This window comes from Pleurodeles waltl, chromosome 1_2 (genome assembly GCF_031143425.1).
Source record: "Pleurodeles waltl isolate 20211129_DDA chromosome 1_2, aPleWal1.hap1.20221129, whole genome shotgun sequence".
In the NCBI taxonomy this organism is placed as follows: Eukaryota; Metazoa; Chordata; class Amphibia; order Caudata; family Salamandridae; genus Pleurodeles; species Pleurodeles waltl.
Window position 1 is genome coordinate 593343005 of NC_090437.1, and position 24986 is coordinate 593367990.

At 44.3% G+C, this 24986-nt stretch overlaps 1 protein-coding gene across 2 annotated transcripts in view; it reads left to right on the plus strand.

Moving 5' to 3' along the window:
• LOC138301712 (uncharacterized) overlaps positions 1-24986 on the plus strand; it is a 326933-nt gene that overhangs the window by 159049 nt on the left and 142898 nt on the right. For both annotated transcript variants that reach the window (XM_069242229.1, XM_069242227.1), the window contains exon 4: positions 20917-20994. In XM_069242229.1, coding sequence (XP_069098330.1) covers positions 20917-20994 — 78 coding nt within the window. The remainder of the gene's footprint in view (positions 1-20916; positions 20995-24986) is intronic.

Consider the following 24986-nt stretch of genomic DNA (forward strand, 5'->3'; position numbering starts at 1 on the left):
ACAGGTTCCAAAAACGGGAGGGTGAAGACAAAAACAGGAGGGTGAAGATAAAAAAGTGTGGGGAAAGGGCCAAGTTCAACTCTGTGCTAATAAAGTAATTCACCTTTTCTAAGACAAGCATTTGGCTGGACAATATGTATTGTGTGTGTTGTTTGACTCAAGTTCTGAGTCTCTGCTCACCACATCACCTTTTTGAGAAGAATTTGTTTGCTCACCTTCACTACCATTATAATCAAGTGCATAAAGGGTGTACTCTGCTCAGCTTGCAGAGCCATAGTAGGATGGACTAGGGCACCAGAAGCAAATGGCCCTGCTCACCACCAGGCTCAGTAGTCTTTGTCTCTCCTATGGGGCCCCAAAAAGGTTCTGACCCATTCACATTAAATGAAGTATGTTAAATGTAATCTACATTAAAAGCAGTATACCCCATATGGGACTTATGTGCTCCCAGTTGTTTTTGAGGGGGGTTTGACTGAAAAATCCCCTAGTTTTTGTCACTTAACCCTCACCTTCTCCTGTGAAAGAATCATTTGGAGTGTTCCCCATTTCCTTCAGCTTTCAGGCCTTCCATTGCCTGACTCATTGATATGGATATGCTAAAGTACATTCTTTGAAAAATATATTAAAAACAATACTCATGCACCCCAGGGAGCTCATCCTGCAACCCCTCACCCTACAATTCAATTTGCCATGAAAATTACTAGAAAGTCTTGCACACTCCAGAGACTGCGATCTAGAATACACAAAAACACAAAAAAGAAAATATAAGATAACCCACCAGAAAACCCACCCTAAACCAAATGCAATGTAATGGCTCACCTCTATGAGACTTATATGTGCTCTGCCAATATACCTTCAGGTTAGATACTGAAGACAGTGAAGTGGGCCTGGGCATAGCTCTGCATGCTAAAAAAAAGTGTGTTTATCTACTTTTGATATTTAGCAGTATCTAACGCAAGGTCAGAGAATACTAAAAATTATAAGCCCAAACGTGTCATAATTTGGGGTTTCTTTTGTGCCAGCATTATGATGCTTTCTTTGATAATAAAATGTTACAAATGGCTGCTACAGTATGTGTGGGGGACCTATATCTCAGGAAGTAATGAAAGAAATCCAGTGTGTCTGTGTTAGTTATAAATTAGGTGCCTGTATGTGTGTGCATTGGGTTTATTTCAGAAGCACACTTCACTCTTGATTATGTTTGTACTTGAATGGATGCTGAAGATACCTTCCTCAAACCATTTTGCTATATTACCATTTCTGAGAATCACTCTTCATGATATTTTCTTAAGATCATCACACTTTCTTTGGATATTTTTATCTTGTTTTCTCTTTCATCGTCTCTTCAGCTTAGAGAAAAGAGTCTTCATCTGTACAAAAATTTCTATGAGGCTGATCATTTTTTTCTCTGGCAGTTGAGTGTTTGAGGCTTCAGAGCGTGGTTGCCCTGCACAACTTTGAATGTGGTAACTTACTTTAAGACGATTGTGAGGATAGACCTATTGGATATCAATTCTGATGCATTAGATTGAGATTTGAAGGAGTCACATTTGTTCCACAGGCTAGATATGTGTAGAGTCTTGAAGCCTCCTGTAAATGTTTACCTGTTAGCATGCCTTAAGCAGTGAAACCTTGGTCCTGTGAAGTCCATGATAGAATACTCCTCTTGTGTTGGAAAAGAGGAGTAGCTGTCCTGAGCCTCATAGTTGATAAGGGTATTTTCCCTTAATCATAGCTGAAGAAGACTTTACTGGAGGTGTATGCTTACTTTCTTGCACACAGTATACTGGAGACAACAGTGGAGCTGGATTCTAAAGAAAAGCCTGAGTAAACAAATGCAAGAACATTTCTTTTCTGGCTAGCTCCACCAAGTAAAAACAGGAGACAGTGGTACAAGCTAACATGAGGTTCACTGAAAAGGTTGTTAGCTTGTACCGCGGTCTCTTATGTTCAATGAAAATTATTGTGAGCTACTAATACTATTAGTGTTGTAATAGTGACCAAATCAGACAAGATTACATAGGTGGCCAACTCATGCATGATTACCCATAGTGATCATCCAATGCATAAGGCAGGGTTGCCAGCAGTAGAGTAAAAAAGCTTTGTCAATTTGGAATGCCTCTACTTAGAAAATACATGCTGGTCAAAGCTTCAGTGTCCCTTGCCCGAAAGTAATAATATTAGTAACAAGTATCCCCCACATAATTTATCACTGAAAAATCAGCTTTAACTTTATTTTAGAAATTCTGACATTTTTCTCCAAACATCAGCTTATGAGATCTGGAAATTCACACATTCTCATCTTGAATATATAATTTTGGCATACATATATTAATTCAACCAAGGTAGAGGTTCCAATTTAGTGGGCTGGTATACACACAGGAGAGCTACCTAGAAGTAGCTGGAGAACTACCAGTAGACAGAGAGGAGAATCTTAAACTATAAGAGAGAACAGTCGACACATGCAATTGATTAAATCCCCTTGACAGATGAGCTCGTCCAACTACAATATTTAGTGATAAATTTAGCTACCTAGCCATCTCCTTTTGTAGTTGATGTAGACTTCAAACTCACAATGTAGAGTGTATATGCAGGGGTATCTCCTTAATTCACGCAAGGCGAAGATTAAAACATGGTGAGGCATTGAGAAGGTAATTGGGTCATAACATCATGATGATGCCTGGTGCAATCAATATGCAAGTACAACTTGGCTACACATTCAGGGGTTCATTATGACTTTTCGTCTGTCCCTTTGTGGGCCCTATTACGAGTTTCCTACTGGGCCGGCGGGCGTTAACAGCACTCCCGCCCACCAGCCCAGTGGGAAACTTGCCACAACATTGATGCTGGCTTGTAATCAAGCCAGAGGCAATGTTGCGATGCGTCGGGTGTGACAGCACCCATTGATTTTTTCACTGCCTGTAATTCGGGCAGTGAATAGTGTGACAGGGCTGTCCCTGGGGCCCCCTGCACTGCCATTGTCAAATTCGTGGGCAGTTCAGGGGCCCCTATGGGCCCCCGACACCCCCTTTCCGCCAGCCTTTGCATGGCGGTCCGACCACCAGGCTGTCGACTGGCAGAAACCTTACAGTGCCATCAGTCGGACCGTGGCGGGTCCGCCATGGTCGTAATGTGGCAGTCAGACCACCACTATTGCAGCGGTCCGACCACCACTGTGAGTGTGACGGTCTTAAGACTGCCACACTCGTAATGAGGGACTCTGTCTTGATGTCTGATGATTTCCTTTTTCCAGACAGCTAAGATTAAACCCATTCATTTTTCAGAGCTTAACTTAAAAAATAAATTGTTGACAAACAATAATCGTAGACGTTATGCACAGTGTAGATTAACTGCTACACTATTGCTTGACTGAGACTTTAAAGAGCAGCTACATTTAGAAGTGTAACCATATTGTTCATTTAAATCTTTCCAACACAAACAAATGCCTACTACATTCCGGCAAAGGCATGGTAGATTGATAATCTCCAAAATAAATTAACTGGACTAAATAGCAAAGCTGACAAATATGAATTAGACATTACTACTACTATGATCATTACATTGATCACACTCAAATCGCTCCTTAAAGGTGCAAAGGCTCTCAACTACAAAATCTACATATGTCACTTGTAAGAGAAAGACAATGTGCTGATAATTTTATAAACCAAATTAAGCAAATGGTCACGGATCAAATACAGGATGAGAAAATGTATACAGGGATGCCCTTAAAATGTTTTGTCAGAAGTTCTATACAGAGGACGTATGCTGTGACATGCAAGTTAAGAAGGTTTTTTGTCATCTGTGACACTCCCAATTGGAACTAGCATGAACAAATTTTAACTACATGGGGACTTAATTCCAATTAAATAGGATGGTCTACTGAGTATATTTTCCAGTGCTTTTTGACACTTCCCGTGCACCCCCTAATATAAACTTCAGATCCAAGATTATTAAAAGTCAAATTCAGATTACAAATTTGGACTCACCATTTATATAAATTCAAATTCTTAATTTTATTTAATATACCAAATGCAACAATTTACCATGGATTTCAATCCAATCAATCCAGTAATAGACTTTCAATGGGCACGTTTCTTTATATTTAGTAAATTCTTCAGGGCTCAATCATGAAATTATAAATATATAAATCAGATTAAATTATTGACATGTTGGAATCACAGAATTATTTATATCCCTCCAAAAGCAAGATGTAAGCAATTAGAATTAGGTTCTGTATTGTTTTATGAATCTCTGTGAGAACATAAACAGCGTACATTAATAAATGGATACAGTTTAGATTTACAACGTCAAGTTTGAGCTCAAATTAAGGCCCTCATTACGACCATGGCGGGCGGGGGAGAAGTGGCGGTAATACCGCCAACAGGCCGGCGAAAAAAAAATGGAATTATGACCATGGCGGCACTTCTCCACTCCGACCCCCAAGGCGGTGACGACCGCTGGGCTAGAGACTTCGGTCTCCAGCCTGGCGGCCGTCACCAGACCCTGCATACCGCCATGGATTTCATGTGGTTTGGAACCGCCACTAAATCCATGGCGTTAGGCACTATCAGTGTCGGGAAATTCCTACCCTGGCACTGATAGGGGTCCCCCCACCCTCTCCCCCAACCCCGAGTCCTCCCCCCACACCCCTAACCCCAATACCACCCCCCAAAGGTAGCAGGACCCCCTCCCCACCCCCACCCCCAACATTGACACACACCCCCCTCCCCACCCCTACCCCCAACATTGACACACACTCCCCCCTACACGCACACATACACTACAACAACACATACCCGCACACATACAAACAGACATGCAAACAGACAGACCCGCACACATTTTCCAGACACACCACACACCCCTGCATGCATACACACACTCACACACCTCCGCTACATACTCACACGAACACCCCATGCACGCACACAGCACATAACACCTCCTCACCCCCTCCCCTAACGGACGATCACCTTACCTTGTCCAGTGATCCTCCAGGAGGGAACGGGATCCATGGGGGCTGCTCCGCCGCCAGCTCCCCGTCACCAGAACACTGCCACACCGAATCCTGGGTTGGGATTCAGTGGGCGGTGTTCTGATGACGGGGGAGTGGAGGTGGAGCAGCCTCCACTTCCCCGCCGACCGCCAGTATGGCTGCTGGCGGCTCTCTGTCCGAAAAAGGACGGAGGGCTGCCAGAAGTCATGATACGCTGCGCGGAAAACTGCCTGCACTGGAGATTTTCAGCACGGCAGCACCTCGGCGGTCTTGAAAAAAGACCGCTGAGGTTGAAATGAGGCCCTAAATCTCTGTTTGTCATTAAGCACGTGTTGACTGAAAGTAATATTTCAAGCACCACAATAGTATATTGATCCCTTGGAATTGTAAATGTTAAATAATTTTAAACATTTGGATTTGCATGAGAGGTGACTCTGAATTTGTAGCTCGATTAACAGTGCAGAGGTGAGATCAGAAATCCAATCTCTCCAATCAGCGAAGTCAAACATGATAACTCCACAAATTCTGTACATCTAGTAGATCTGCAATTACAGTTGCTCTTACAACATTGCAGTTAGTTTTGCAGAGTGGAACTAATCCAAGCATGTCTAAAAGCGGCATATTAGTAGTTTTCCTTAAACCTAATAAAGACATGCAGCAATGTGATTTCTGTCACCTCTAACAAGCTGTATTCTTCTTATGGTGTGTGCTGAATTTCAACATCACACCAAGTTCTGTTCACAGCCAAGATGCTCAATGCCAAAATAACATTCAACCTGATGAACCAGGAACACCTGTAGCTCATGCTACCGCTAAAAGGTTTCCCTTACCATTTCACTGGGTTGCTTGAGGATGCCAATGTTCAACTTACTACCAGTGGTAAAAGGTTGGCTGCAGTGAAGCTTAATACCCACCCTTAACACCACTACCCTTTGCCTTCTTTTTGAATCGCTGCCCTGCTTGGTTTATAGAAGCATGGATATTCGAGCTAAAATCAACTTTTCTTGGGGGGTCTAAATCCACCTATATGTGGATGATATTGTTTGATATCTTGCATCCATCCGCTCTAATGTCAAGGTGCTAATGATGTAGTACCATGTTGTGTGGTTTCTAAGCAACAACATGAATAAATCGGAAGTGGAAATCTTGATTATCGCTGCTGAAATATCCAGAATCTACCCATGTTTTGAAGAAGTAGACATTTGCAAGACATATCTGGATATTCAGTTGACACTTAAGAATTTAATGATAAACTATTAGTAAAAAATTTAAAAAACAATGCAGAATTTCGAAAACTGTGGAACGTGAGCCGCATTTGCTGGGTCACAAAAGTCCAACAATGAATAAAGATGCCTTGAAATTCTGTATCCTTCTTTTCACATTTGTTGTGCTTCAAAGGCACATGTGATACTGTGTCTTCTGTCAAATTGCTGCTCATTTTATTTTAACATGGAGATTGATGTGTACAATCTACTCTCACTTTGCAGTCAGGAAAGGAAAAGTAAAGTAAATTATGTGACAATCTTGTTGGAATAGAGGGAGTTTGAAAGGAACGGCTATAGGGTATATGTTTTTGTGACACAAAACAAAATGTAAATAGCTGTAAATGAACTGTACACATGCTGCAGCTAGGAAAACAAAAATGAAGCACATTATCTGTAATTATGAAGTATGATGGAAACAATTTTAATAGGATCAAAACAATTCAATGAACTTTTTCTTGGTGATTTGCAAATGATCCATAATCACTGAAACACAATTTCCACACATTATCATTTGTGTGCAATATAGCTGTAGCAGTAAAACTGTGTGTCTGTGCAAATTTAGTGGCCAATTCATTGGAACATTTGCTGTCTGTATATGATAGTGCACTACCACGCGCTTTATTTAAATTAAAAAATCGCCCGTCTCATGTCTATTAAATCTAGCTAGGTTGCGAAAGTTTGTTGTTCTAGAAATTGGGTTATGGTTCTGTAAGGTTTGGCAAGCACTGGTCTAATGTGCTTTCTGAAAGAAGCTTGACGACTCTTTAAAGAATAGAATAATACATGACATTTAATATGTTACCTTGATTCCTTTTTTTCCAGGGCCTAAACTTGATGATATCTAATTGTGTTTGGGTAAAACTCAGAGAATTACTATTAAAAAGCTACACTGAGAAAGTGATTTTGGCAACTTGGCTTTAACTTACTAAAAGGTTTATTATGCTTCAGCAGCCTCCTAGCTGCAAAGGCTACTTTTGTTGTGTGTCTCTAAAGTATGTGATAGAATCCTATACATGGAGGTGATTCTTATCAGAGCTCTAGCATTTAACATATTTAAAATGTTGAACTCCAAGCTGTGACATATTAGCAGAGGGTTTACTCCATCACAACAGTGACGGATATCCCATCCGGCGAAATCTAAATCCCACGATATAATGAGAGTTTTGATTTCAGTGGACGGGATATCCATCACCGTTGTGATGGAGTAACCCCTCTGTCAATATTTAAATCAGGCCCCTGGACTTTGTTTCAGAAGTTCTGTAGCGTAACTCTATCTTGTTGTTGATGCCTGGTAAATATTGCTCCTTCTGAAGAACTTATCTCCTAAATATATAAATTAATGTAGTGCAACACACTTCAAAATGACGAGGTCTACTCAGGTAAGTAGTGGGGGGGGGGGTGCAAGCTCAGATATCACTAAACACCCAGCAGCACAATAACTGATCGTCCAGCACAGTGCTTTATTTAGCAAAATAAATATTCTTACAATACACAAACTTAAAATGCAATAATACAACACAGGTAATTTTAACTGATACAATAAAATGCACTGCCCCTTGGGATACTGTGCCTTGGGATGCTGCCCACCTCTTTCCGTTACCTAGTGTCTCCATCATCTCCTAAGTGTAGGAAGTTCTGCCAAGGGTTATAGTGTTTGTGCAACATGAATCAAGGCTAAGGTACATATTACCCCAACTCAGCAATGATAGCGTTGGTTCAGTACAGTTGCCACGATACAATCTCACCACGGCGCAGATCTCTGTGTTCTGTTTATGGCCGGTATGTAAACCAGCAACACACATCTTCTGCTTCTGGGAGGAGATGTGTTGGATGCAGGAGCAGCTCCTAATCTAGGTAGGCAGTGGCAGGGTTTGTCAGCAGACGCCACCACCTGAAGTTCTTAGCCGAACATGTGGATTTGACATTAGTAATCCCCACAGTAGGAATTGGGCACGCTTTTTGATTGGACAGTGATCATTAAAAGGTGGGCTGCCACACCAGCAGGAGTCACAGCAGCTGTAGGAATATGCCACTGTTGGCATAATTACCCCCTAACCTTTTGCCTTTTGTTGCCTTCATAGTTCACATTGAAGCTGCTTTAGTCTCTGAGGGTGGGGTGGATATAGCCACAATAGTTGCCTGGTCGCCTAACATGCAAAAATACAGGCAGATAAATGTGATAAAGGTAGAAGCCCTGAGGGATACAGGTGCCAGTGTCACCATGGTGACAGAAAAACTGTTTTCCCCAGGACAGTATTTGGCTGGACAAACATATCCAGTCACCAATGCTGACAATTAAACTAAGGTCCATCCCATGGCAATGGTGACTTTAGAATGGGGCGGCTTTACTGGCTTGAAACAGGTAGTGGTCTTTTCTGCATCCCAGTAGCATGTTTGCTAGGGAATGCAGCCAGGCTGGGTATCCCTGAACTGATGTGTGTAATAACAAGAGCACAGAGCAGAGCACAGGGTGAAAAGGAAATGTTGGAGCCTGGAATAATAGCCCAACCTTCCAAGAGAAAAGGTAAGAGGACTGGGGGACCAGCCTCTGTACAGCAAAATAAACAGGACCTCTCTCCCCAGGAAGATGCCCTATCCCCTGAGGGAACTGAGTCCATGGAGCTGTAGCCTTACCAGGTAGAGCTCCTGGGCCCAGGGGAACCATCAAGGGAACAGCTGTGCCAGGGACAAAAGACTTGTCCCACTCTTGAAGGCCTGAGACAGCAAGCAGCTGAACAGGAAAACGGAAATTTCAGTGGACCCCACAAGGTCTATTGGGAGGATGGACTCCTTTACACTGAGGCAAGAGATCACAAACCAGGTGCCACTAGGAGAGTGGTAGTGCCTCAGGAGTTTAGAGAGTTTATCCGCACTTTGGCCCATGACATTCCCCTAGCTGGGCATTTGTGACAAACCAAGACATGGGACAGATTAGTGAACCATTTCTATTGGCCCAATATGTCCCAGAAAGTAAGGGAGTTTTCTAGCTCCTGTGTCACCTGTCAAGCAAGTGGCAAAACAGGTGGCCATCCAGAGGCCCCCCTCATTCCACTTCCAGTGGCGGTGGTCCCCTTTGAGAGGGTTGGTGTGGACATTGCTGGTCCACTTGAACCTCCAACAGCCTCAGGGAACCAATACATACTGGTAGTAGTGGATCATGCTTCCAGGTACCCTGAAGCAATTCCCCTTAGGGCAACTACTGCCCATGCAGCAGCCAAGGCCCTAATTGGTATCTTTACCAGAGTGGGTTTCCCTAAGGAGTTGTTTTCTGACAGAGGTACCAACCTCATGTCAGCTTACCTCTAACACATGTGGAATGAGTGTGGGGTGACTTATAAGTTCACCACACCTTAGCATGCACAAACCAATGGTCTTGTTGAAAGATGTAACAAGACATTGAAGGGCATGATCATGGGGCTCCCTGAAAAACTCAAAAGGAGATAGGATGTCCTCCTGCCATGCCTGCTTTTCATCTACAGACAGGCGCCACAGAAGGGAGTCAGGTTTTCTCTTTCTGAGCTTTTGTTTTGCCATCCTGTAAGGGGACCACTAGCACTTGTAAAAGAAGACTGGTAGAGACCTCTCCATGCGCTTAAACAAGATGTGGTGGACTATGTGCTTGGCCTCCGCTCATGGATGGCTGAGTACATGGAAAAGGCATCCAAAAACCTTGAGGCCAGCCAACAACTCCAAGAAGTTGTGGTATGACCAAAAGGCTGCAATGGTTGAATTCCAACCAGGGCAGAAAGTCTGTGTTCTGGAACCTGTGGCTCCCAGGGCACTCCAGGACAGATGGAGTGGCCCTTACCCAGTGCTTGAGAAAAAGAGTCAGGTCACTAACCTGGTGGACCTGGGCACTAGCAGGATACCCAAGAGGGTGATCCATGTTAACCGCCTTAAGCTCTATAATGACAGGGCAGATATAACCATGTTGATGGTTACTGATGAGGATAAGGAAGCAGAGACTGAACCTCTCATTGACCTTCTCTCTACTTACCCTAATGGGGGGTCAGTAAGTGGAGTTATCTATTCAGACACCATCTCTGCCCAACAGCAAGCTGACTGCAGGCAAGTCCTACACCAGTATGCTGAGCTCTTTTCTTTGACCCCTGGTCAGACACATCTGTGTACCCAGGATGTGGACACAGGAGACAGTTTACCTGTCAAAAACAAAATATTCAGACAGTCTGACCGAGTCAAAGAAAGCATCAAAGTGGAAGCCCTCAAGATGCTGGAGTTAGGGTTAATAGAGCACTCTGACAGTCCCTGGGCTAGCCCAGTGGTCTTGGTCCCCAAACCTCATACCAAAGATGGAAAGAGAGAGATGAGGTTTTGTGTTGACTACAGAGGGCTCAATTCTGTCACCAAGAGAGATGCTCACCCCATACCCAGAGAAGATGAGCTGATTGACAAGTTAGGTGCACCCAATTGTCTGAGTACCTTTGATTAACTGCAGGTTACTTGCAAATTAGGATGGCACCTGGAGCAAAAGAGAAAACAGCATTCTCTACACCTTATGGGCATTATCAGTTTACTGTTATACCCTTTGGCTTAAAGAATGCCCCGGCCACCTTGCAAAGGTGGGAGATTTAAGTCCTTGCTGTCTTGCTGTCCTTTAGTGCAGCATATCTAGATGATATTGCTGTCTTTAGTTCCAACTGGCAGGATCACCTGGTCCACCTGAAGAAGGTTTTGCAGGCCATGCAAGCAGCAGGCCTCTCTATCAAGGAATCCAAATGCCAGCTAGGGCAGGGAACAGTTATATACTTAGGCAACCTTGTAGGTGGAGGCCAAGTGCAACCCTTACAACCCAAGATCCACATAATTCTGGACTGGGAAGCTCCAAAAGCCCAGACTCATGTCATGGCATTCCTTGGCTTGACTGGGTACTACAGGAGGTTTGTGAAGGGATATGGATCCATAGTGACTGCCCTCACAGAACCTACCTCCAAGAAAATGCCCAAGAAAGTTAACTGGACCCTAGACTGTCAAAAGGCCTTTGCCACCCTAAAAGAAGCAATGTGCTCAGCACCAGTTCTAAAAGCTCCAGATTATTCTAAGCAATTCATTGTGCAGACAGATGCCTCAGAGCATGGGATAGGAGCAGTCCTGTCCCAAACCAATGATGATGGCCTTGACCAGCCTGTTGCTTTCATTAGCAGGAGGTTACTCCCCAGGGAGCAACGTTGGAGTGCCATTGAGAGAGAGGCCTCTGCTATGGTTTGGTCACTGAAAAAGTTGAGACCATACTTGTTTGGTACTCACTTTATAGTTCAGACTGACCACAGACCTCTCAGATGGCTCATGCAAATGAAAGGAGAGAACCCTAAACTGTTGAGGTGGTCCATATCCCTACAGGCAATTGACTGTGTAGTGGAACACAGACCTGAGACTGCCCATGCCAATGCAGATGGCCTTTCTAGGTTCTTCCACTTAGACAAGAAAGACTCTCTTGGGAAAGTTAAGTCTCATCCTCTTTTGTTTGGGGGGCGGGTTGTGTAGGAAAATGCCACTGTTGGCATGATTACCCCCTCACATTTTGCCTTTTGTTGATGCCAGCTTTGATTGGAAGTGTGCTGGGACCCTGCTAACCAGGCCCCAGCACCAGTGTTCTTTCGTTCTTTCCCTAAAACTGTACCTTTGTTTCCACCATTAGCACAGCCCTGGCAAACTGTTAAGTCCCTTGTAAGAGGTACCCCTGGTACCAAGGGCCCTGTGGCCAGGGAAGGTCCCTAAGGGCTGCAGCATGTATTATGCCACCCTCAGGGACTCCTCACTCAGTGCATGCACACTGCTTTGTAGCTTGTGTGTGCTGGTGGGGAGAAAAGACAAAGTCGACATGGCACTCCCCTCAGAGTGCCATGCCCACAAACCACTGCCTGTGGCATAGGTAAGTCACCCCTCTAACAGACCTTGCAGCCCTAAGGCAGGGTGCACTATACCACAGATGAGGGCATAGCTGCATGAGCACTATGCCCAGACAGTGTCTAAGTCAATTCTTAGACATTGTAGATGCAGGGAGCCATACTGAGTATATGGTCTGGAAGTTTGTCATTACGATCTCCACAGCACCATAATGGCTACACTGAATACTGGGAAGTTTGGTATCAAACTTCTCAGCACAATAAACCCACACTGATGCCAGTGTAGGATTTATTGAGAAATGCATACAGAGAACATCTTAGAGATGCCCCCTGTATGTAAGCCCTACTGTTAGTGTGTGACTGACCGGTCTGTGCCAGCCTGCCACTTCCAGACGAGTTTCTGACCACATGGGGTGAGTGCCTTTGTGCACTCTGTGGTCAGAAACAAAGCCTATCCTGGGTGGAGGTGCTTCACACCTCCCCTGCAGAACTGTAACACCTGGCAGTGAGCCTCGAAGGCTCAAGCATGGTGTTACAATGCCCCAGGGAACTCCAGCTAGTGGAGAGGCCCGCCCCCCGGATGCAGCCCCCACTTTTGGCGGCAAGTCCGGGGAGATAATGGGAAAAACAAGGAGGAGTCACCAGCTCAGCCACTCCTAAGGTGACCAGAGCTGACGTGACTCCCTCCTTGGAAAAGCCTCCATCTTGCTTTGGAGGATTTAGCCCAATAGGGATAGGGATGTGCTCCCCTCCCCAAAGGGAGGGAGCACAAGGAGGGTGTAGCCACCCTCAAGGACAGTAGCCATTGGTTACTGCCCTGTGACCCTAACACACCCCTGAATTCAGTATTTAGGGTTGACCCTGAACCCAGGAGTTCAGATTCCTGAAAGAAGAAGGACTGCTGACCTGAAAAACCCTGCAGAGAAGAAGGAAGACGACAACTGCTTTGGCCCCAGCCCTATCGGCCTGTCTCCTACTTCGGAGAACCTGCACCACAGCGACGCATCCTGCGAGCCCAGTGACTTCTGCTGACTCAGAGGACTGCCCTGCACCCAAGAAGAATCAAGAACCCCCGTGGACAGTGGACCTGTCCAACCAAGAAAGAAGAAACCATCTTTAAAGGGACTCCCACCTACTCCAGAAGCGTGAGTCCCCAACACTCTGCACCAGACGCCCCAGCCCATGTCCAGAGAAACCAACTATCCAGAGAGGACCCCCGAGGTGACTCCGATGACATGTCCACCTGGGCTGACCTCCCTGCACCCCCACGATGATGCCTGCAGAAGGAATCCCAAGGACCGCCCTGACCGCGGCTGCCCAGGACAAAGATATCCAACGCCTGGAATAAGCACTGCACCCGCAGCCCCCAGACCTGTGAGAAACTGACCACCAGTGCAGCTATGACCAGCAGGCAGCCCTCATCCTTGTCCAGTTGGTGGCTTGCCCGAGAGGCCCCCCTGTGCCCTGCCTGTAGCGTCTAAGTAGCCCCCCGGGTCACTCCATAGAGTTCTGTGGAGAACCCGATGCCCTGTTGGCGCACTGCACCCAGCCGCCCCCATGCCACTGAGGGTGTGGTTTTTGTGCCTACTTGGGGCCCCTTCAGTACTCCTTCAAACCCCCCTGGTCTGTCCTCCGAGAACGCGGGTACCTACCTGCCAGCAGACTGGAACTAGAGTACCCCCTATCTCCATAGATGCCCACGTTATTTGGCTCCTGTTTGACCTCTGCTCCTGACCGGCCCTGTGTTGCTGGTGCAGGGTGTTTGGGGTTGCCTTGAACCCCCAACGGTGGACTACCTATACCCAGGAGATTGAACCCGTAACTGTACTGTACTTACCTCCCCCAGGAACTGTTGAAAATTGCTGTGTCCACTTTTAAAATAGCTTTTTGCCATTTTAATGAAAACTGTGTACAATATTGAATCTATTCAAAGTCTCAATTATTACTATGCAAAGTACCTTTCATTTAATGTACTTACCTGCTAAATGAATCTTTGTGGTTCTAAAAATAAATTAACAAAAGAATATTTTTCTACATAAAAACCTATTGACCTGGAGTTAAGTCATTGAGTGTGTGTTTCCACTTATTGCTTGTGTGTGTACAACAAATGCTTAACACTACCCTCTGATAAGCCTAACTGCTCGACCACACTACCACAAATAGAGCATTAGTATTGTCTAATATTGCCTCTGTCAAGCCTCCTGGGGGTCATTCTGACTTTGACGGGCGGCGGAGGCCGCCTGCCAAAGTCCCGCCGGCAGAATACCGCTGCGCGGTCAAAAGACCGCCGCGGTAATTCTGAGTTTCCCGCTGGGCTGGCGGGCGACCGCCAGAAGGCCGCCAGCCAGCCCAGCGGGAAACCCCCTTCCATGAGGATGCCGGCTCCGAATGGAGCCGGCGGAGTGGAAGGGGTGCGACGGGTGCATTTGCATCCGTCGCGATTTTCAGTGTCTGCTTGGCAGACACTGAAAATCTTGGTGGGGCCCTGTTAGGGGGCCCCTGCAGTGCCCATGCCATTGGCATGGGCACTGCAGGGGCCCCCAGGGGCCCCCGACACCCGTTACCGCCAGCCAGGTTCTGGCGGTCAAAACCGCCAGAACCAGGCTGGCGGTAAGGGGGGCGGAATCCCCATGGCGGCGCTGCTTGCAGCGCCGCCATGGAGGATTCCCTTGGGCAGTGGGAAACCGGCGGGACACCGCCGGTTTCCCGTTTCTGACCGCGGCTGTACCGCCGCGGTCAGAATGCCCATGGGAGCACCGCCAGCCTGTTGGCGGTGCTCCCGCGGTCGTTGGCCCTGGCGGTCCATGACCGCCAGGGTCAGAATGACCCCCTATATCTAATTTTGATATAGTATATACAGAGCCAGCTTCCTACAGCGGCACAATGGCAGCTCATGGGCATGATATGAAGTCCTTCATGGATGCAGTTCTTGGTCATGGTAGTGAGGTTAGCTGCAGTGGCACTTCCTGCCGGTGGGCAGGTGAACCGGCAATCTGTAATTCCTTCTTGGAACCACAGCTCTGAATAAATGGCACCCACCACCCCAGGGCTGACAGTTCATTCTCTGCATTCTTATTTTCCTGGCAGAACCTCTCAGGAATGGCATCTAGCATTTCCTGGACAGTCACACCTCCAGCAGGGTTGGCAGACCCTTTCCCTCTGTAAGCAGGCATGCTGGTTTCTAGGCATCATCAGAAAAACAGGTTCTACCAGAAAGGCAAGACTTCAGGCGATGTTCCCTCACCTCTGCATCATTTTGTGCAGGCACATATTAGCTGTGGATTCACAACAGTCCTCTGAGAATTATATTGAGCACTCCCTTTCTTAGTTAAAACTGACATGGAACTGGCACAAAACGTGAATCACTGGGTCCCACTTTTATACAGATCCCCTGTTTTCACTTTCAGAGCCAGTGGTCTTTCTTTCCAGTGTCCTATCAAGCTCCTCTCCAAATCCAGCCTTTGTGCATAATGATGTGCCTCATAGCAGGTTAGTGTTTACCAGTAGCATCCACTAGAGATGCACAAGGAAGTCTGGCTATCAAAGGCCACAGTAAACAGTGACAGTGATCAGGGGTGTTAGACCTGTCAGCCTTAGGGTCGTCTTCCCACAAATGTTTTTCCTTCAACCTCCTATCTTTCTAAATTTGTTTTTGCTGGCCTTAGGACTCTGTGCCTTTTACCACTGCTGACCAGAGCTAAAATGCTAGTGCTCACTCCCTAAAACATGGTAACATTGGCTTACACCTGATCGGCTAATATAATTTACTTGTAAGACCCTAGAAAAGTGCTACTATTTGTACTCAGGGTCTGTAAATTAAATGCTACTAGTGGGCCCGCAGCACCCACTTAAGTAGCCTTTGTAAACATGTCTCAATGCCTGCCATTGTAGCCTATATATATGCAGGTTTAACTGCCATTTTACTGTGCAAAATAAACCTTTTGCCAGGTTAACCTCCACATTTTAATACATACAATTCACCTCTAGGGTAGGCCCTAAACAGTCCATAGGGCAGGGTGTGTTGTATTTAAAACGTTAAACATGTACTTTTAAGTTTTACATGTCTAGGTAGTGAAAAACTCGAAAATGTAATTTTCACTACTGTAAGGCCTACCTCTCCTATAGGATCACATTGAGTTGCCTTGTTACATTTTACATGTGCTAACCTTTGATTGGGAGCAGGAAGGAAATTCATGGTTGGTGTCTGTGAACTTGTAATTCAAAATCCCCTTTAATGCTCAAGTCAGATTTTAAATCACTATTTTATAAATGTCCCTTTTGGAAATATGCAATTTTTCTGTCCTATTTGGTGTATGCATCCTGTACCTTGATCACATGCCTGGGTGTAGTTGGCAGTTGGACTTTGTTTTTTCCTCCCAAACAGCCACAAAATAGAGGGATCAGGTGAACATCTCACTAATGTTCCTACTAAGTACCACCAAATAATCCATTCTTTCTGGATGGGCCATCACTGGTAAAAAGGGAGGCAAAGCAGCGCACAGCCCCATTTACAAGTCAATGGGATTCACACAAAGAACTTCACACTAGACCATTGTGTCTGAATCCAGGTTTGAGCCAGGGCAGCGAAGCAGGAAATACGAAGCACTTCAAAGGGAATTTCTAGCAACTTCTTCTACTTCAAAGAAGGTACCAGGTATAAAAATAGGACAAGACTAAAGGGGGGGGGGAGAGGGACCGAGAGGTTAATATTCCAGTGAACAGTCTCCCAATAATGGTAGTCACAAAAAGTAAAAAGGTACACTGTTCCAAGATATGGAAAAAGTTCCTGGGGACCTGTTGCTTCAGGAGCAAGAACCCTCACGCATCACAATGGATGACTGGCTTTATCATCATGAATGCTCCTCGCCAGGCCGGCGCTGCAATGCCTGACGGGCTCTTAACCGTACTGCTCTTATAGTGACTTGTGGGTTCAAACTATATAGAGAAGGAAACCTTATTATAGGCACCAGGACAAACAGGAGAGAACAAAGAATTACAATTGGTTATTCATCTAAAAAAAACATCATAAATGTAATCAGTACGAATGAGACGAAGACCAAGATTAAAACCAAAGCGAAAGTAAAGTGTTGAGTGCTGATGCTCAATTACTCTAAAAAAAGAAACAGAAAACAAAAGAGGACTAAAACTGTTATGGTACTTCTAATCGTGGGTCAACATGTTTCGCGTCTAGTGGTCCGGCCGGATCCATCAACACTTCATCAGGACCAAAATAGAAAATAGCAGCTTCTCCAAATAACGTAACTAAAGGTAAACCCTAAAGTGGGGGTTAAGACACAGTCACTTACTTTAAGTCAACTGGCTAAGTCAAAATAGGTTGCCCATCCCCAAATTCGAGATGTAGCTCCTTGGGAAACACATGCCAGGGACTAAAGCTGATGAATTCCATCAGCGGTCCTGGACCATGGACCTACCCTCTGGGCAGCGTTCCCGTATAGAAATAGGACACTCAGACCCATTCTTATGTACACATCTGGACCTATGGAAGACTCAGCAGAGGGACTGCTGTGCTGCTCTGCTGCAATAGGCACTGCTACTCTGCTGCTCTGTTACTCTGCTGCCCTGCTGTCCTGCAACTTGAGTGAGAAGGACAGGACCTGCATCTTGAACCCAAGACCACCAGAGTGACTCAAAGAGCTAGTTGACTGGCCTGATCAGAGTCTCAGGGGCAGAAAAAGGCTCTAACCAGCTTTAACCCTGTACCTGAACTCTGCCTGCTGTGGGTCCTGTCCCCCAAGTGGTGCCTTCCCAATCCTCTGCCCTTGGAAGTGTGCCTGAAGGTACTCTGTCAGCTCTGCTCTGTGGTTCTAGCAGAACGAATGTGGTGCGACACATCCTTTAAGTAGGACCTCGCAGTCCAGGCCCGCAGCTACTCCGAACAGCCGCTTTGCAACACATCCTTGATGCAGGAACGTGCCTTGCAGCCCTGCAGCTCTTTGGAGTCCCCCCTGCATGATGTATCCTCCACACAGGACCTTGCACTACAGGCCTGCAGCTCCTCAGAACCACCACTTTGCAATGCATCCTTGACATAGGACCACACAATGCTCCACAACCTGGATTTAAGGTGCTTTTTTCGATGGGCCTAACTTGGTCCTCGTATCCAGCCCGCAGTCCATATTGGTCGGCTCGGAACTTGTGACATTGCCGTAGTCCCCCTCAACCAGATAACCACAGTTGGCGCTTTGTGCTTTCCAGCACTATTTCTACCCAAGTGTTCAAAATGTTATATTTCGGGTTTTCCTGCTTGGATTTTTCAAATAATTTATTAAATGTTACCCTATTTTTCTAACTTGGTGTGGGATTTTTCTCCTGTTGTGTTTTTACTTTATTGCAGTTTGTGTGCTGCATATGTAATTTAAACATCGTCTGACAGAGGTATTAGCACAGGTTAATTTAATGACTTTAGTAGTTCACCCTGACAGGGATTGTGACTGTTGCTTGAGCAGGGTCTATACCTCACTCAACCAACAACTCAGTTTCTCACAAGGGGAAAGACAAAAGGCTGGCTTATCCTAAAAGTTTCCTTTCACCTTGAACAACAGAGACTGCAGTCCCACCCTGCACCCCTACCACCTACAAAATGGCAGTGCTACAGAAAGACAGCTCCTTTCAAAAAAGGCCTAATCAAATTTCTAATGGAAATTTTCCTTCTCTGTCCCTAATTCAGTATCAAGGTCTCTACCCTCCAGTTTTGGGAATGTCAGCAATACACTTCCACTGTATGGGAAAACAACCTCATGTTGCTGTTACCACCTTTCTACATGCTAAACCCACAACAGGGAGTCAAATGAAGGCATGCCTGGTACACTGCGCCAGGTCACGGGACAGGTTCAGGACCTAATTCATGTAAAGGGATAGGCCCAGGTCTCTGAGCACACTAGATTAGTGTGAGGCTATGGCCAAAATGAAAAAAACAGTCTATCAAATACCAGATACTAGCACTCAGTTTAGGAAAACATCACTATATACGATGCGGGAAACATTCCCATTGTCACATCTATTATCTCCTAAATGGATCAATAAAATATTGAAAAAAGCAAATTTTATTACAATCTAAACAGATATGACATGGAATATACTCTATCTTCAGTAGTGATATTTGCAGCATTAGTAAATGTTTTGAAATCATGCATGAGTTCTTTAAGAAGCATGTGGTTGGTACCTAATAAGGAGATGTTCCACTGGTTGCAGGAAATATTATGAGCTGACCATTTCTTTGAACTGAATCCCTTAAAATCAAATATATTCTTCACAAAACCAAACAAATGCAACTCTTCGTCCACCTAATATGGGCCTGTGCTCCACTCACCTTGCACTTATGAGAAATCTTGTAGACTCATTTAGTCCCCTACACGAACGCAGGCATCTCTGTAAAGAAGGTGAATCATTTGATGCAGTGGATTCACTTCATTACTGCTAAATGTTGGATGACCTACCATATTTGAGTGCTCCATGTGGGGGTTGTTTCTTTGAGACAAATCTCCCTGAAGCACAGAGGTTTTTATCTATTCGTGATGGAAAAATTCCAACATTTAACTTACCAGGACTGCTATGTTGTGCATTGCAGTTCTGGGAAGGAAAAGCAAGCATTTGCAATGCAATGGCTCTCGCATTTGGACGAATTAAAGTTATTAGCATTGTAAGCTCCTAACCGGACTTTTCTTGCAACATAAATTGAAAATGAAAAGTAATGCAGTTTTACATAAGCAAGCCGATTCACAGCGCCATGGCTGCCATGAGCATCAGCGTGAAGGAGAGACACAAAAAGAAAAAGAAGTTCACTTGCAGTCAAAGTTATCAGCAAAAGTGTAATTAGCCATGTAACAGGGGCAATGGCCAAGGCGGTAACAAAACCTCCCTAAGGAGGGACAAACATAAACCAGTCACCAATGTCATCAAAGGATTTTTGAAAGGCAAGCCCATGATCAAGTGATAGTGATGGGCGTGCGGTGGGTGTGGTTAAAAGCCTGGATACATACCAACACGTTGGAAAAGCAGCGCTTGCGCTATGCTAGTGACAGTTAAACCAGTGATTGGTGAACGGCTGGTTTTCGGCCAGTGCCGCCAGCTCAGGACCATCCAATTGTCTATTTATGATGGACCAAGCTGCTCTGCCTTACTCTAAATGAGGCTGTTGATCTGTTCATCAGCACCATGCTGACCCTTGACACTGAGGTCAATGTTGTGTCCCATAGCAGTTCTTTTAAAGCCACGTATCTGAAGTACAATATTTACTGCCTGTTTATCGACTGACTGATATGAATACTTTAATTTCTTCCCAAGTAGACCATGGGAACAGAAGTACATTTGGTCTTTTATTCGCAGTGCTCCTACATCATCTTCAGAATGTTGCAGCATTAAGGAACATGTTTCACCTAAGATAAAGCTACAGCATCTATAAGATGTTTTGCCTGCCTTTATCCTATGATGGGAAATGTCAGCTGCTTACGAAGGTTCTCAGATGCTGCTTGATTTCAAATGTGTCACCGAGGATCTCAGACCGTCAAATGTGGTAATCACTTTAAAATATGTCCAGAACCAGGGAAACCTTTACTTGAAATTCGTGGAAGCCAGCACAACATAGCTGTTTTGACAAAACATCTCGCTAATGTTCCACCAAGTGCCATCAATTAACCCGTTCTTTCTTGGACCGACCACAGCAGAAAAGCTTTGGGTGTTAGTTGTTCCAGGCAAATAAAAACGAATGTAAGATATCATAAGGTTAAAGTGTTTTGAGACGTTATTTGATGTTTTGTGTTTCTTCCAATAGGGGGATGAAGAACTAAATTTCAGATCCTCTCACCCCAGGAATATATCTTTATGGCCAAGAGTGAAGCAGCTGGAAAATGTAAGTTTTTGTCGTTTGATAATTTGTACTACATTTTGCAACTACATTTATTAGAAGAGAACAGATACTAATACATATATACATTGAGAGATGCACATAATTTCAAATTATTGAATACAAGACAAATCATGCCTAAAAACCCCCAAAGACAAACACTGTAGATAAAACCTATAAGCATTCTTCTATTGTGCGGTCTTCAGCAGCTCCCTGTTGTATTGTCATCACTTCATAGTGATCGAAGTGACAAGAAATATCATCATGGATTCCCTGAGCGGGTGCCTGCCTCCATACTATGGAGGTAGTGAGCTACAACTGTTGTGATGTAACAATGCTTAATGACTTTTTTAGAGATGTGTGCTGATATATAATTCTGTAAAAACGAGCAATAACATAATTTCCAACATAAGTGTAATTTCCACCAAAGCTTCTCCACCCGTGGACCTAAAACCACATTAATGCGGTATTCACATGATAATTTATTGGTGGCCATATCTCTGGTTGAAATCACACTTGTGAAGAATATTTTTTAGGATTAGTCCTTGTTGCTTATTTCTAAGTCTCCTATTTAGTCAAGTGGCACCTCTACGTAAAAAGCTAAGTCTGTTTCCACTCTTGGGACCAGTTTGTAGGGTTGCGTGCGAGCTCCAGGTAAGACGCGGACTAGCACTGGTATTACAGGTACGTCTTTATTCACATATAACTAAACCTTGTATATCCTTTCCCACCTCGGCTTCTCACATTTATAACTTAGCCCTACGTCACGAGGGACGCGCCCACTAGGGCTGGATCCCGAGGCGGAGATGTCCGTAAACCCCGCGTGACATAGAAGAGTGTGTTGACCTAGCCCTGCGTCAACACTACACCGTTAAAAGTCCGGTTGGTTTCTGCCTGAAAACATCCGCCACCTGTCCACCTGTGACTTGCCGATACCACAGGCATCAGTACCTCTGCTAAATCTCATTGAGAATAAATGCAAGAATTGTTGTTTCTGCAAAGATTCATGAACGCTTTTGGCAAGCAATTCATAGGGAAATTTAAATTGCTTTCACCAGTCGAAAGTCTCCAGGTTAACTATCCATAATCAGCTGAATTACCGTGGGTCTCGCAATCCTGTAGGGTGTCAGTAAAGTCTGTAACCACCCTCATTGGGATTACCTGGGCCCTCGGAATGAGGCTGTAGTGTAGCATAGTTTAGCAGCCAAAAGCTGAACATTAAAGATGCTTACAGGGGCTGAACTCACCACTGGTTACTGATAGACACAGCAATGACATAAAGAGTAGTCAGAGTAGATGTTTTTATTAATGAAATAATCACACTATTGAGACAAAGGCATGCAGAAGAAGACCATGGAAAACGGAAGGTATGGGGTGTGGTTGAAAAAGTACAATCCTACTATGAAAAAGGTGTAACAGCTTAAGGAGATTTGGACTCGCTTCAGAACATTTAACATTGAGCTAGTATGACCCGCTTGCCATTGAAGGAAAGGTTGCAACCAATATGTTAAAAAGTTCCGTATTCACTTACAAAATAAAGACACATGTAAAAGCCTTCACAGTGGTAATTTTTACGTGGTACTCACCACAGTTAATAGCAGGATAGTACTGTATCAATGTAAGACCCGATGTCCGGAAAAAAAGACAAAGGGTCCAATTGGGCCCAAATATAAATCTCGAGTAAATTGGTTTTTGGAACTCTCAAATGGACATCAGAGTGTTGAAACTTGCTGAGGGCTGTGGAAGTAAAGGATTGTGTATTGTAATAGACTGAAGTTTATTGCAGAAGATTGTTGAAAGGTAGAAGAAGCTGTGACTCCTGTTACCTAGTACATAATGACAATTCTCAATCCTAGAGGACAATTATTTGACCTCCAGTCATTCTCATGTGAACTGTTTATAAGGGAGCTAGTCACCAGGGGGCTAACAGTAGCCCTTGGATGATGCACGTGATTCATCAAAGGTCTCTTCACATAAACAGAAGCACCAGGAGCTTACCCATCTTCTTGATTGGTGCTGTGATCGTCCACGTTAAAAACTTGGTTATTAATTCAGGATGGGTATCACTAACAACTTAGTAAACACAATCAAGTTAGGTCACAACACAGTTCTTAGTGAATATATGTGTTACACCTGGAAGCTATAACACAAGCAGCCAGTCCCTCCCTAGAGAACAGTGTGCTATATTCAGACAATATGAACACAACTTTTCAAAAACGAACTTAAAGATTCCAGGCAAATAGTGCCAAGAAAACGACAAAATGCCGAAGAAAGTTCATTGTCACAGTTGACTGGTTGTCAGTGGCATTTTCATTCAGACTATGAGGAGACAGTGATTATTTAAATCTAGGAGGTCACACCAGTCAAAGTTTCTACTTTGGAACTTTGTTACTTTTCTGGTTCTTAAAATCTTCCAGGGGTCAATGAAAGGTTATTAAAGCCAGCAAGGGTCTCTTGAAGTCAGCTAAATTGTTCTTGAGCTCCAGGTGAAGGCTTTGTTTTGGCACCAAAAAGCTCACATCGTGACAAAACTGGATTTCATAGTCAATGAGGGAGCTCTCAGCTGGGATAACTTTGCTGCCTTCAATCAATCAGTCAAACTGGATTTGTAAAGGGAGGCTAATCACCCGCAGTGGTATCCAGGTGCTGAGAGCTTAGCTGCTCAGATCAGTCAAACAATATCTCTACCATTAAGGGGAGGCCCGGTAAACCCAACTACATCTGGACCAAATCTCAATACACCGTTATCAATATACAGAGGGGATAGATTTATATATACCAATATATTACAAATGAAAACATCAATTAATCATTGTAGACAATTGTTGTCTTTGTTTCTTTCTAATAATTATTAATGTTTTTGTGTCTCCCTATTTGACTCAAATTGAAAGGTGGAATTGCATAGTAAACACAACTCTACACATAACAACATCACTATAGTCCCGACATTATACAAATGGACAAATAACCAATAAACTAACAAACATCCTAAAACCACAAAATTCGAAAATATTGCAGTTTGTTTTATATCATCCTTCCGTTACGAAGTGATGCTCAGTCTTCGCTCCTGAAAGGACATCTGACGCCTAAAAAACATTGTCCTTATCTCAGGATTCAAGCCTTGAAGGGCAATTTTGTCCATGAAAAATAGTTCCCTGAAAGGCTACTATGCACAAAAATAAGGCACTGTGTCTGATGTCCTCAGGAGGCCAGAAGTTGAAAGGCCGAAACGCATCAACTATTTTTTGGAGGAATGTTCTTGAAATTTTGGAGTAATGGAACAATGGAAATGAAATGGTATTGTGTATAAACATTGGGAGGAAATACCCCTAAAGAAAACGATACCAAATACCATTACCTCACGGTATAAGACTGTTTGCCAGAAGAAGGTTCAGCAGCTTACTCAAAAAAGACTGATTTCAGTGCTAAAAATAATTTTTCTTTATTTTCATTCATTTTAATTGTGTGGTTTTAGGATGTTTGTTAGTTTTTTGGTTATTTGTCCATTTGTATAATGTCGGGAATATAGTGATGTAGTTATGTGTACAGTTGTGTTTACTATGCAATTCCACCTTCGATATGAGTCAAATAGGGAGACACAAAAACATTAATAATTGTTAGAAATAAACAAAGACAACAATTGTCCACAATGATTAATTGATGTTTTCATTTGTAATATATTGGTATATATAAATCTATCCCCTCTGTATATTGATAACGGTGTATTCAGATCAGTCAAACAGCCAGGTCTTGAGTCCTTTCCTGAATTCCAGAAGAGAAGAGAAGATTCTGAAGTGGAGGGAGGGGTCATTTCAATACTGTACGCGAGGTAAAGAAGGAAGGTCCTCCACTGGTGCTCCAGCAGATGCAAGGTTATGCAGGAGGGAGAGGGAGGTGGAGCACAGAAGTCTGGAAGGTTGGTGGAAGATCAGGCGGTGGTTGATATATGCTGGGCGCTCCTTGTTTGTGAAGGGCTTTGTAGGTATGGATCAGCATCT